The 14,739-nt window shown below is 30.2% G+C and overlaps 1 protein-coding gene across 1 annotated transcript in view; it reads left to right on the plus strand.

The window, feature by feature from the left end:
- The window catches only part of LOC107614765 (receptor-like protein kinase At3g21340), a 10,491-nt gene extending 4,964 nt beyond the window's left edge, over positions 1 to 5,527 (plus strand). The window contains exons 3-7 of the mRNA XM_016316902.2: positions 3,668 to 3,906; positions 3,985 to 4,111; positions 4,356 to 4,424; positions 4,516 to 4,705; positions 4,828 to 5,527. Of these exons, the coding sequence (XP_016172388.2) occupies positions 3,685 to 3,906; positions 3,985 to 4,111; positions 4,356 to 4,424; positions 4,516 to 4,705; positions 4,828 to 5,245 (1,026 nt within the window). The 5' untranslated portion in view covers positions 3,668 to 3,684 and the 3' untranslated portion in view covers positions 5,246 to 5,527. The remainder of the gene's footprint in view (positions 1 to 3,667; positions 3,907 to 3,984; positions 4,112 to 4,355; positions 4,425 to 4,515; positions 4,706 to 4,827) is intronic.

Raw genomic sequence — 14,739 nt, forward strand, 5'->3', positions numbered from 1 at the left:
TAATTTATTTTATTGTATTATTTTTTTACTTTGAAAACTTTAGGGGCCTAACGATCTTCCATTTAAACGATTCAAATTATATCATCAAGAAGTAATTCAAGAGAATAGGTTTGAATTTTAGTAATTTATTAAGTCTAATTATTATATAAAAAGTTAAAAATATTCTGAAGTTAAAAAACTATTTAATAATAAAATTGAGTTTGTTCAAAATCGTAGAGAGAGACAGAGAAAGAAAACGTTAAAATTTTTTAACTAATTATAAAAATTCACCACCATCAAAACTATTAACTTTGAGTATATTATGTGAGGACTAATAAGAAGCAAACTAGAACCATAAATCTTAAAATTTTTTATGTCTCTTTATATAGTGTTTCACTTTAAGTAACTATTTTAAATGGATAGTATTCAAATGACAAACAAAATAATAAAAAGATTCGTATTAGATTATAAAAATTAATCTCATCCTTATAATACAGTGGCATTATTTCAAAATATGTAAACTAAAATAATAAAATACACTTTAATTAATGTACACAATAAAATAAATGTGAAACTTAGATAGTAGTAGTCAAACATGAATAGCAATGGTTGCCTTTTGTCCTAAGATACTATATTAAATTACGACTTAATTTTTTAATTATTAGTTAAAAAACTTACAATTATGTATTATTTTTATTATTTTAGTTAAAAATAATATATTTTGATATTGTTTTTTGGGACTACTGACATCAAATTTTGATAATTTGAAAAAAAAAATTTAAATGTTTTATGTCTTACTTCTTTTAACAAAACTTCAACAACTCATAAAAGTTAATACTTAATAGAATAGATAGTTATAAATAAAAGTGATAGACAAGATTAAAAGTTGCGATAATAATACTTGGTGATAATCAGTTACGGTCAGGTGAAGAGAAGTTGGAAAGAGAAGGAAAAAAAAAAAGAGAAAGGATAACCAGGTAATATAATAATAACGATGAAACAATGACAAGTATGTGTATAGAGAATAATAGTAGGAGAAAGAATAGTGTTTAATATAGTAAGGGGATATAATAAAAATATAAATTAATAATTTTAAAAAAATAACAAAATTAAAGATAATTTAAAAGATTAAATATAAAATTAAAAAGAAAATTAAAATATTTTTTATCAATTAGAATTATGCACGAAGATAAATAGTGTTTTAAATATAAATTTTTATCTCGACTTCAAATTAAATACTATTAAAAATAAATAACTAAACTAAATAACATTTATAAATAGTTAATTTGTAAATAATATTTCTAAATTTTAATTTTGATTTTGTTACACATAATAACAACATAATAAATTTGCTTAATATCTTATTTAATTTAAATTTATAAATTTTATACATTCTAAAAGTTAATTTGATAATTTGGGTAAAAATTTTAAATGCTTTATATCTTACTTCTTTTAGCGAAACTTCAACAACTCATAAAAGTTAACAGAATAGATGATTATAAATCGAAATGATAGACAAGAAGAAAATATAATAATGGCGATGAGACAATGACAAATATATGTTTAGAGAATAATAGTAAGAGAAAGAATAGTGTTTATTATAGTAAGAGGATATAATAAAAATATAAATTAATAATTTTAAAAAATTAATGAAATTAAAGAAAATTTAAAAAATTAAATATAAAATTAAAAAAAAAAATTTTAACAATTGAAATTATGTATGAAGATAAAGAGTCTTTTGAATATAAATTTTTATCTCAACCTCAAATTAAATACTATTAAAAATAAATAATTAAACTTAATAACATTTATAAATAGTTAATTTGTAAATAATATTTTTAAATTTTTATTTTGATTTTGTTACACATAATTTTTAACTAATAATCTTGAAGCGTTTATATAGTTATTTATATGGTCAATAAATCTGATAGTTTTTCAAGACTCGAGAAGTTACTGATAAGGAGATGTATGATGAATTATGAATGATTTTTTTCGGATATACAATTTTTATACTCTCCTATTTTGCTTATTAATTATTCTTATAGTTTGATAACATTCTCATTACTTCTATTTTTCACTATTTATAAAAAAATGAAGGCTTTTTCATATTCAGATCTATATTTTAACCTACTACTTAAAAAAGATAAAGACAAATATGAATATTCATGACATTTAAGTAAAAACTAGCTTTTGTAAATAACTAATATGTATTTTGGTTTATATATACTTTTTTTTAATTAGGATAATGTTATTATCATTATTTTTTAAATTATATTTTTTCTGATAATATATATATATACCTCTTTATTGTGAGTTTTTATAATTTAACATTTTAAAGATTTTTTATAATAATTTTAATTTTAATAAAATATGATATAAATAAGGTCATGTCAATATTAAAATAAAAAAATATTTATCTAATAAATTTAAAGAGTGAATAATATATTAAGAGAAAGTCTAGGGGCAACAACTTTTGTGTTTTGTGATCAGCACTTAACCATCAAAAGAAAAGTGAGTGATCTCTCTCCATTAGATGTAATCTCACACTATTAAAAATACTATTGATGGCCAATTAATGGTTACAAAACACAAAAATTACTAGCACTTCTCATATATTAATAAAAAAATAAAATTAATTTCTTAAAAACAATAGAAAAGCGGCTGACGTGCCTGTTGAGCCGCTAATTGTAACACCCTCACTATCAGAAGTCACGCTTCCGGCTGCGCCACTCTGATAGCAAAAAGTATTACGACTACTTTATATATTAAATACTAAAATAGGAGTCTGTGACTCGACACTGTATCGCTAATTTCTTTGAACATCGGAAGTAAATACTTTATCTTAAAAAAAACAAAGTAGCAGGCATATGCCACCTCGAACGGCGGCGACGACCAGAACTCCGGCAACGGCGACTGAAACAAACATACAGCGATGATTAAGCTCCCGGAAATTCAAAGGAAACGAAAACCAACTTAAAACCTCACCGGCGGCAGATCTCAGTGGCGGCAGAGGTGTTCTCCAGCGGCAGGACTCGGACAGAAGCTCTGACAACGGCGGATCTGGCGGCGACAACTTCTCAACGGCAACACACCCCACGACGGCAACTCCCGCGCAGCGTGTTTCTCTCTCTCTCGCGAACGGCGGCGACGGCGACTCCTCGCGCGGCTCTCTCCCTCGGTCCTGGTCTTCCTTGCGACGGCGATGAATGGCGCGGTGGCAGCGGCGGTCCGCGATGGTGGCAACGAGCCGGAGCACAACGGCGGCGGCTATGGACGACAGCAAGCTCGATGACAACAGCGGCCTCTTCTCCTTCTTAGCTCGGTCCGGCAGCTCGGTGGCGGTGGCTATGGCAAGACGCGTCGGCGGCGGTCGTCCCCCTCCCTTCCTTCTTCTCCGTTCAGCCCACTTAAATATAGAAAATTATTCAATAATTATAAAATTAAGTAAAATTTCTAATTTAATTGTCAAAACTTCATTTAATTACTTTTAATAAAATAATTTTCTAAAAACAAAAGTCTTTAATGAATAAATAAGTTGAGATTAACTCATAATAATATATATTTTTTTTTTTTAAATTATGGGTCTTACACTAATAATGAATATAAAGAATATTATTATGAAACAGATTACATAAGTTTGGTTGATTGCACGAGTTTTGATTCTGCTTAAAATTTTCGTGAAAATCAGATGCTGCTAAGAACATTATGCTTGGGTGGCGTCATAATCCAATTAAGGAGTCAGAATTGGAAAATAAGCAACGAGAGTATTCATTTAATGAGGTGGTTAATATGACCAACAATTTTGATAGGATTCTTGGCAGAGGTGGATTCGGAACAGTTTACCATGGCTTTATTGAGGACATTGAAGTGGCTGTTAAGATGCTTTCATTATCATCAGTGCAAGGATATCAACAATTTATTGCAGAGGCAAGTGCTCAAAATATATCTCAATCAAAATTTGTTGCTATGTTTGACCAAAACAAAAAAGTGGTTTTGGAATGACAGGTTAAACTTCTAATGAGGGTGCATCACCGAAATCTGACTTCTCTTATTGGTTATTGCAACGAAGAAACTAACATAGGACTCATTTATGAATACATGAAAAATGGAGATTTAGATGAACATCTTTCAGGTACAATCATAATTATTTTTATTTTAATTGAATTAATCTTCTCAAAGTCCCTGTAATTTTACTAAACCTATAATCTAAAATTTTAATTGATCTTATATTTTTAAAAAGTTTTTAATTAAAAATATTCAATTACTTTAAAAAACAATATAACTAAGTGTAAGAATATTATATTTCTTTCTATTCATGTTATTCAGTAGGGGAATATTGTGAAATCTCTTTCTTTTTTTTTCTTTCCTTCTAACAGGAAAAAACAATAGGGGGAAGTCTTTGAACTGGGAAGATAGACTTCCAATAGCAGTAGATGCAGCCCAAGGTAAGCAAGAATAAAAAAACCAAACACATGCAAAATTCTTTATCAAATTTTAGTTCTTAATTATTCATGCATGATTGAAATTTAAATTCAGGATTGGAATATCTGCATAATGGTTGTAAGCCACCTATAATTCACAGAGATGTGAAATGTCCAAATATTCTATTAAATGAAAACTTCCATGCCAAACTCGCTGATTTTGGATTATCCAAATGTTTTGCGGCTGAGGGCGATACACATGTGTCAACCATTGTGGCCGGAACTCCAGGCTACCTAGATCCTGAGTATGTGTTTAATTTCAATGATATGATTAATTATCCATCATTTTGATTATTGATGAAAGACATTTTGATAAGAGATAACGAAAAATTAACTAATGAAATTATTATTTGATTCGTTGTGTTAGGTACACAACATCAAACAGATTGACAGAAAAAAGTGATGTGTATAGTTTTGGAGTAGTTCTTTTAAGGATAATTACAGGTCAATCGGTGATAATAATAAAGAAAGACACGACTCATCATATAATTGAACGGGTTAATTCTATGATTGCTGAAGGGGACATAACAAAAGTTGTTGACTCAAGGTTACAAGGAGATTTTGACAATAACTCTGCATGGAAAGCGGTTGAAATAGCAATGGCCTCTGTATCTTCCACTTCAGTGAAAAGGCCATACATGAGAGATGTAGTGACACAGTTGAAGGACTGTTTGGCTGCAGAGTTAGCCCGAAAACATAATATTTGTAACCTTCAAAATGAAGATTCAGTTGAAGAGTTCAGTGTGAATTTAATTAGTACTGATATGACTCCATCAGCTAGATAGGTTATGATAATTAATACTTGTACTAGAAATAAAATAGCTTGAAAATTGTGGTGCATTTTAAGTTTATTTTGTTGTAATAATGTATTTTAGCTTCTTAAACTATTTTGTCTTTTGTTGTGTATGCATTTTAATTGAGTATATGTGATGGAGTCCTTAGAAATTTTATTATAACAAGAGCTGTTATATTCAGTTATTATCTCATAAGTCTTGTATCTTATATCTCTCAAGGTAGATTATTGTAACAATTTATCTAATAATTGAGTTGACAGAAGAAAAATTATACCAGAACCTAGTACTGCATGAGTAAATATGAGAATTTTTTATTTTTCCCTCTGATTGTAAGGCAGGCATGAACATATATTCTCTAACTATTTTCTATAACCTTTCTATAAAAGTTTTGTTCAACCCGGAACTCAATGTAGCTCAAATTTTTATATCTTTTACGTTATGTTTTATCCCTCAAAGCTAAAACCAAAACATAATTTGTAGTCTGTGAAAGTCTAATTAATTTTTTTTTTCAAAGATGTGAAAAAAAATCTACGACTAACTCCATCACATGTCAACGTAACCTCACTTCATGTTGCTTTATTTTGTCGTTTTTCCATATGTAGTGCAAATTTTTATTTTCTGTTTTCCTATCCTTCCATTTTATGCATTTATATATGAGATGATAATAAAGAAATGATGAATAAATGAGACGGATGTGAATGCTTGAAGTGTAGGGGACGTGGTTTGTGCCTTTGTGGTTTGTGGTTAGTGCAGTTATTATAAAAGGAGAGAAGGTCCGGGGAATGAAAGAGATAAGAATGACTAATTTAAAATTTTAAATTGACTTTTTAATTAGGTCCAAAAAAATAAATTGACTTTCTAATTCTGTAATAAAATGCGCAAATGTATAAGAATAAAATGGTCATCAAAATAACAGTTAATTAGGGAATTCTTCTCGTTAAAAATTAGTATATTAATAGGTGCTAATGTATTCTTGTACGTTATGTTTATTCCTCAAAGCTAAAACTTTGTAATCTGTGAAAGTCTAATTAAAAAAAAATTGAAAGATGTGACCAAAAAAATCTAACTAACTCCACCACATGTCAACCTCACTTCATGCTGCCTTATTTTGTTGTTTTTCCATATGTACTGCAAATTTCTGTTTTCTGTTTTCCCATCCTTCCATTTTATGCATTTGTATATGAGATGATAATAAAGAAATGATGAATAGATGAGAAGGATGTGAATGCTTGAAGTGTAGGGGACGTGGTTGTGGTTTGTGGTTAGTGCAGTTGTTCTAAGTTGCCTTTATATAATAGATGGATACCAAAATTCTAAAGTCATAGTAGTATAAGTTGATGATTTAATCGAGATTATTTTTATAATAAATTAAATTTAAAAATAAAAAATAAAAAGCGAAAATATGTGAGTAATTTTAATATTCTGAAGTTAAACATAATCCAAATTAAAATTACAAGCAAGACGCTACACATATGTATATTGTTGACTTACTATTAGAATTTTGGATACTAAATTTTTTATCAAATTACAAATTAAACAAACATAATAAAAATAAAAGTAATATAATCTATTATATCTAATGCATCAAAAACCCTCCACCATCTGTATTAAAAAGTGCTCTGTTTCTAGGATTGCCATCTTGCTCTATTTTGTTAGGATTAGAAAAAATCCTAATTGTGAGTTTTTTTTTGAGTAATTTTGGTTCAACAATGACAGCATCTGTTATTTTTTTAGAGATGTGGCATCCATGCAATTGAAGAAGAAGAGAATGAGATATTGAGGTTTGAAGATGAAGATGTTCAGGAGAGTATTGAGAAGTGCAATAAGAATTTGATTGGGAGGTTGTTGGCGGATTGAAAATTTAATGCTAGAATGTTGGAGGCAGCACTCTATGCAATATGGAGGCAACGGAGGCAACCAGAAGGTTTTCGGGTGATGATCATGGGGGGAACTTATTCCAATTCTTTTTCAACAACGAAATGGATATGCTTAGGATAGAAAAAGGAGGATCATGGTTGTTTAAGAACTATATTCTGCATCTCAGACGTTGGAGAAAGGATAGTTTGATTGATAAAAAAGAATTCTCTTGCGTTTCGATATGAATCCAGCTATCGGGTTTATCGAAAAAATATAAAAGTAAAGGACTCGGTAGAAAGATTGGAAGATTGTTAGGGCAAGTTCTGGATACGAATTTGTTTGTGATGAGGGAAAGGGAGATCGTATTATTAAGGTGCTGGTGCAGCTTGACATTAGCAAATATTTGCGTAGAATTATGAAGATTTCAGGCAATAATAACCAGATTCTGGAGGTGCCACTCAAATATGAGAAAATTGGCAATTTTTTCCACTGTTGTAGAGGAATTGGACATGAAATTAGTTCTTGCAATGGTTATTTGGAGAATTCGGTGGCAGGAAAAATAGAAGAGGAAGGATAGGGGACGTGGCTTAGAGCGGATCAATTTGGTCGAAGAGTTGAAGAAGACAAAGAGAATAACAAACCAAATCATACTTCTAGCACCGACACATAAGATCCTAGATACAAAAAACCAACTCCGGTATGCCTCATACGAGATTTTGTCAATCTCTTAGTGAATGATAGGAGCTCGTAAGCCAAGACAGAAGAAGAGGAAGTCCAAAGTGTGAATAAGACGCTGCTGCTAAGCAATTCGGGAAAAGCAAAATCTGAAGGTAGAGAAGTTTTGGAGGAAATAAGGACATGAAAAAGGAAAGGAACATATCAGCCTTATCATAATAAATCATTTGGTGCCTTTTCAATTGGGGTGTGTGAGGGGACAAAAGGAAGTTTTGGAGAAGAAGAAGCTGAATTTGAAGAAATTAGCCAGAAGAGAACAGAATCACAAACCTGTGACGGGTGCTAAAAGAATTACTATAGAGGTGGAAGAAAATTTAGCAACCAAAAAATAGTGTTTGGAGAACGGTGAGACTGCTACAACAAGGGAGGGTGCCACCCAAAATTGGGCACCTAAGGAGATATGAAGATGCTATCGTAGAACTGTCTGGGTTTGGGAAAATTCCTGACAGTTTACAACATACAAGGGATTAATAAATCCCATTCCTCCGAGGTGTTATTCATGTACGAAAGTAAAAACAATACCTTGAATATGGAAGGAGTTCCAAGGAGAACAGGATTTAAATTAGTCTACATAGTAGATCCTATTGGTCAATCTGAAAGTTTAGTATTGGCATGGAAGGAGGGAATAAGTATTCAGGTTTTAAATCGAGAGAATTTTCTTATTTACCTTGAACTAGAGATTCAGCAAAATAACTTGAAGTGGGGGGTTTTGGCGGTCTATTTGTATATAGATGAAGCTATTAGGGAGGAACAATACTCAAAGTTATTACAACTGATTGAGAATGGTGGAGACCAAATTATGGTTATGGGAGACTTTAACGCTATCAAAGCTCATCATGAGAAAGAAGGGGGCAAACCTAAATCAGCATCATCTATAAGAAGTTTTAATGATTTTATTAATATAGGAGGGCTAGTGGCTAAGATGTTCATGTTTGGAAAGTGTACGATATGGCTGCAGGTTAGTCAATATCAACTAATATGAGGATGAATTCAATGGAATGAGTTTCAAATGAGCTAAGGGTTACAAAAGTGATAAATTCACATGGTCGAATAGACAATTTAGTAACAATTTTATGAAAGAACGGTTGGATAGAGTACTTGTGTCAATGCAATGGAGGGTAAAATTTCAAATGGCTATGTTATACACCTATATGAAATGGGTTTGGATTACAAACCACTCTTTATTGATTCGGATAGGGAGGTGAGGAGAACAAAGAGGAGATTATGATTTTAAGAGAAATTGTGTGAGAATGAAGAGGTAATGGAATTAATCAAGCATACTTGGGCGCTAGGCATTAGGGGTGTCAACTATGTTTAGACTGGCAGGGAAGCTCAAGGCAAATAGACATAACATAGTGGAGTGACAGCGAAATTCTTCTTCTAATTCCAAAAAGAAAATTCAGAAAATTAGAGAAAGAATAGTAGGAAGACAGTTAAGGGCAATCAAGCAAATAGAGCTGTTGTCAGGGTATGGGAGGTTAAATTAGAAGATGCACTTGAACTAGAAGAAAGATATTGGAAGAAAAAATATGATCTTAAGTCCAGTGGCTGAAATGGAGAGATTGCAATACAAAATTTTTTCACTCCAAATTTCAAACTAGAAGAAGAAGAAATAAGTTGCAAGAGTTAGAAGATGTAGAAGGAAATGTAGCCACTAGCGCTGAAGGCATTGCATCAACAGCCCAACATACTTTGAAGAGCTCTTTACATCTAGTAACCCAAGAGATTCGGCAACAGAAATTGAGAATATTCCAACAAAAATTAATGCTGTCACCAACCGTACATTAACCAGATCAATCACATAAAAAGAAGTGAAAGCTGTTGTTTTTTCTATCAATGCCTTTTTTACTCCAGGAGAAGATGGATTCACTGCTAAATTCTTTTAATTTTCCTGAGAAACGATTAAAGATGTTCTTTAGACGGCTAAACATTTTTTCTCGGGAGGTAAAATTCTGAAATCATTTAATCATACTCATATTCCCTTATCCCGAAGGTTCCGAATGCAAAATCCATAAAACAGATTCAACCTATAACCTTGAGTAGTATTTTTTATAAAGTCTTATCAAAGATTATAATGCACAGGCTTCAATTTGTGATGAATAGACTCATAAGTGACACACAGAGTGTTTTTTTTAAAGGGAGGTTGATTAGTGATAATGTTTTAATTGCTCATAAATTTATACATTTTTTGAAGAATAAGAGATACGGTGATTATAAATTAGCTCTGAAATTAGACATGAGTAAGGTGTATGACAGGGTAGAATGAAGTTTCATTTGGGAGGTTATGAGGAGGTTGGGTTTTTGTAGGAGATGGATGGAATGGATCCAGGAACGAGTGAAAATGATTTGATACTCTATTACTGTGGATGGTTAGTCTCATAGCTTCTTTAAACTATGTAGAAGTTACATCAAGGCGACCCTCTTTTTCTTACCTATTTTTATTTTGTGCAAAAAAATTGTCTCATCTGCTCCACAAAAGAGAACAGAGATTGGAGATTACAGGCTTGAGACTTATCCCAAGGTATCCTAAAGTCAGCCATCTATTTTTCGCATATGACTCAATTCTATTCAGCAAAACTACAGAAGAAGGGTGTCAAAATTTGCTTTGGATCCTATAGGCTTATGAAGATATTAGTGGACAAGTAAAGAATTTGGATAAATCCTTAGTATTTTTCAGCAAAAATACCTCTATGAACATTCGTGATCATATATCTCATATCTTGCATGTTCCTCACATTGACAACCAAAACAAGTATCTTGGGCTACCAGCAGTTATTTAGAGGTCTAAGAGAGCTACATTTTTGTATATCAAGGATAAAGTGACACAAAAACTACACCACTAGAAGAGGGCTTTGCAATCCTCAAGCAACCAAGAAGTACTAATAAAAGTGATTGCAATGGCAGTTCCAATTTATACTCTGAGTTATTTTAAACTACCAGAGATGCTGGTTGATGAAATTCAAAAGCTCATGGTTCAATTTTGGTGGGGACAACGATAGTTAGAGAGAAGGATGCAATGGATAGCATGGAGAATTTCTTGTAGACCTAAATCTCAAAGGGGTCTTAATTTCAAAGATCTTAAAGCCTTTAACCTTACAATGCTAGCAAATCAAGGATGGAGACTGATAACTAAGCCACATTCTCTTATTTATAAGGTGTACAAGAGTAAATATTTCAAGTTCTCAAGATTTTAAAGGCGGAGGCCGGAAACAACCCATCTTGGGGCTGGCAAAGTGTTTTGGAAAAAGGAATCCTATGGTAAATAGGCATTGACAGTATAGTTAGGATTCAAAAAGACCTATGATTAAGAGACTTTCAAGTAATTACTCCTAATCCTAATACCACAAAGGGTCGAAGAGTATAATGCGTCTCAGATTTGATGCTACTGGATAGCACATAGAACTAGTCACTAATTTGAGAGGTATTCAATCTAACAATTGCAAATGCTATTCTAAATATAACAATTCACCAAGAGGAGGATAGAATTACCTGGATGAAAGAAAAAATTGTGACATATACAGTAGCTTCTGGCTATGGTATGGCCTTTCAATTCTTTCACCTTTTAACAGATTTTCTTCCAAAATACTGCAGAAAGAAAGAATTATAGATAGCCATTTGAAATCTCAAATATCAACCGAAGATTAAAAATTTTATGTGAAAAGTAATAAATGAGAGTTTACCTGTGAACCAGAAATTGGGACAAAGAATGCAAACAATGGTATTGATTTGTCCAAGATGCCACAATAAAGAAGAATCGGTCTTCCATTATCTCTGGACGTGCCCTGACGCAGTTGAAGCTTGACATGCAAGCGACCTCCCTGTTTCATCTCTCACAGAGCTCCCATGACAGTGGTGGTTGAATTTGCTTGAACAGTTCAATAACAGTAACAGAAAGAAGAAGAAAAACTTGGTAGCTATTACAACTTGATTGAATTAGAAGACTAGAAATGCATTTATTTTTGAAGAAAAAAGAAAGCTCCCTCCTAATTGGAGAAGAAGCTCATTGAGTCTTCAATGAATCTTCTATTTTTACGAATATTTCCAATAGCATCCTTTGTTATCCAAATATGGACCATAAATTTTATTTCTAATGCAATAAAATCACTTTATCTTTGAAAAAAAAAAACCTCCACCACCTCATGTTAGAAATAAAATGTTTTCGTTGGTCTTTGATATACCTCATAGTCATATGTGAAGCAAGATTAAACATAAAGCAATTGCATAAAATTAGCAAAATCGAAACTCAAATAGCTAGACCAATATATTTATCTATTTTACTTAATTTGGTGACATTGAATCTGTATTTAACATAGTTTGGTGGTGTATTAATCGTCCAATCTATCTATTATTAATATATAAAAGTAGATACATAAGTTTATCCACATTACTTTTAAGACATTTCTTTTTTTTTTACTAATGTCATGTCAGCAATATTGTTTACTTGGCAAAATTTTAGAATCAATCACTCAGTTCTTGCCAAATCAACTATTATTTTTAAATTAGCAAAAAAATAAAATATACAAATAAATAACTAAAAAATACAATACAATAAATTTATAACCCCAATAATTAATTTATTAATTTTTATAAATAACTCACTAAAGGTAATAAACATCCATATTACAAATGTCATAATAATATTATTAATCATAATAAATTTTACGTTATAAGTATTCAAATTTTATACTCTTTAAACTACTTATATAAGTCTCTTATCACTATTCCTTCAAATAACATCAAATTTAGCACAAAAAATTTATTTCCAAACTACACATCTCAAATTTACTCAATAGAGTATCATTCTTTCAAAACAGAATGATTAAAAATCGAATAACTATCAAAGATCTAATGGCCATGCAATGAGAATCTGATGATCAGGTATGACGACATTTCTTTCCTCCTACTAATGTCATATTAGCAATATCGCTTACTTGGCAAAATTTTAGAATCAACCACTCAATTCTTGCCAAATCAACTATTATTTCCAAATCAACAAAAATATAAAATATACAAATAAATAACTAAAAAATACAATACAATAAATTTGTAACCTACAAATATATTGAATTCATATTCCTATATTTATTATATCGTACCGTTATAAACAATACAATAAATTTATAACCCCAATAATTAATTTATTAATTTTTATAAATAACTCACTAAAGGTAATAAACATCTATATTACAAATGTCATAATAATATTATTAATCATAATAAATTTTATGTTATAAGTATTCAAATTTTATACTATTTAAACTACTTATATAAGTCTCTTATCACTATTCCTTCAAATAACATCAAATTTAGCACAAAAAATTTATTTCCGAACTACACATCTCAAATTTACTCAATAGAGCATCATTCTTTCAAAGCAGAATGATTAAAAATCGAATAACTATCAAAGATCTAATGGCCATGCAACGAGAATCTGATGATCAAGTATGACGACATTTCTTTCCTCCTACTAATGTCATATCAATAATATCGCTTACTTGGTAAAATTTTAGAATCAACCACTCAATTCTTGTCAAATCAACTATTATTTTCAAATCAGCAAAAAAATAAAATATACAAATAAATAACTAAAAAATACAATACAATAAATTTGTAACCTACAAATACATTGAATTCATATTCCTATATTTATTATATCGATCGTACTGTTATAAATAATACAATAAATTTATAACCCAATAATTAATTTATTAATTTTTATAAATAACTCACTAAAGATAATAAACATCCATATTACAAATGTCAAAATAATATTATTAATCATAATAAATTTTACGTTATAAGTATACTATTTAAACTACTTATATAAGTCTCTTATCACTATTCTTTCAAATAACATCAAATTTAGCACAAAAAATTTATTTCCAAACTACACATCTCAAATTTACTCAATAGAGCATCATTCTTTCAAAGAAGAATGATTAAAAATCGAATAACTATCAAAGATCTAATGGCTATGCAATGAGAATCTGATGATCAGGTATGACAAAAAAAACTCACAACATGCATCATACATTCATACTTACTCAAATATCATATACCTAATAATAACATAAATTGAATATTGGAATAGGAAAAGACCTTCACAATTTTAGCAACTATAAACGAAATTGATGACAAATTTAGATGGAACTATGTTGAATGTAAAAAGTGTCAGGAGAAAGCATATAAAAAAGGAAACAACTACATGTGTAGCACATGTAATCAAACACCACAATATCCAACAATAAAGTAAGTCTAAATACTTTTCATAATCTCATCTATCAAATTATTAGTTACTAACCCAACACTTATTTTAGGTTCAAAATTCAATTAAAGATTTTAGATCAAAGTGTTACAACAACTTTTGTACTATTTGATGGCGAAGCAAAAAATTTATTGGGCACAACTGCTTCAAATCTAATGACATTCTAGAAAAATAATGACATTGAAGCACCACTCCATCAAGAGATTAAGGAGAAAGAAAACCATACAAATTCTAGACACATCTTCGGAGGAAGAACATACATACAAAGATGGAATAAACAACACAATAGAAATTGCATCAAACTCAACAAGTCATAAAGAACATGCCTTCACAAGAACCTACGACAGAAAGAAGAAAGCAACAACTCTAACAACAACCAATAAAAAAAAGAAGGACGAATGCCACATAAGAAGACTAAATCTATCAACTAAAACACATATAAAAATCAAACCACCAAATAAAAATGTCACTTTATATAACTCCACCATCCAAATTTTTTGTACTACAAATTATTTTAAATAAAATACCTTTTAAATTTAACTTTAATTCACACATATTTAATTTATTTCTACAAAACATAACAATTTTTAATATTTATTATATACTGTCATTAATTTACCGTCTCACA

Source organism: Arachis ipaensis, chromosome B09 (assembly GCF_000816755.2).
Source record: "Arachis ipaensis cultivar K30076 chromosome B09, Araip1.1, whole genome shotgun sequence".
NCBI lineage: Eukaryota > Viridiplantae > Streptophyta > Magnoliopsida > Fabales > Fabaceae > Arachis > Arachis ipaensis.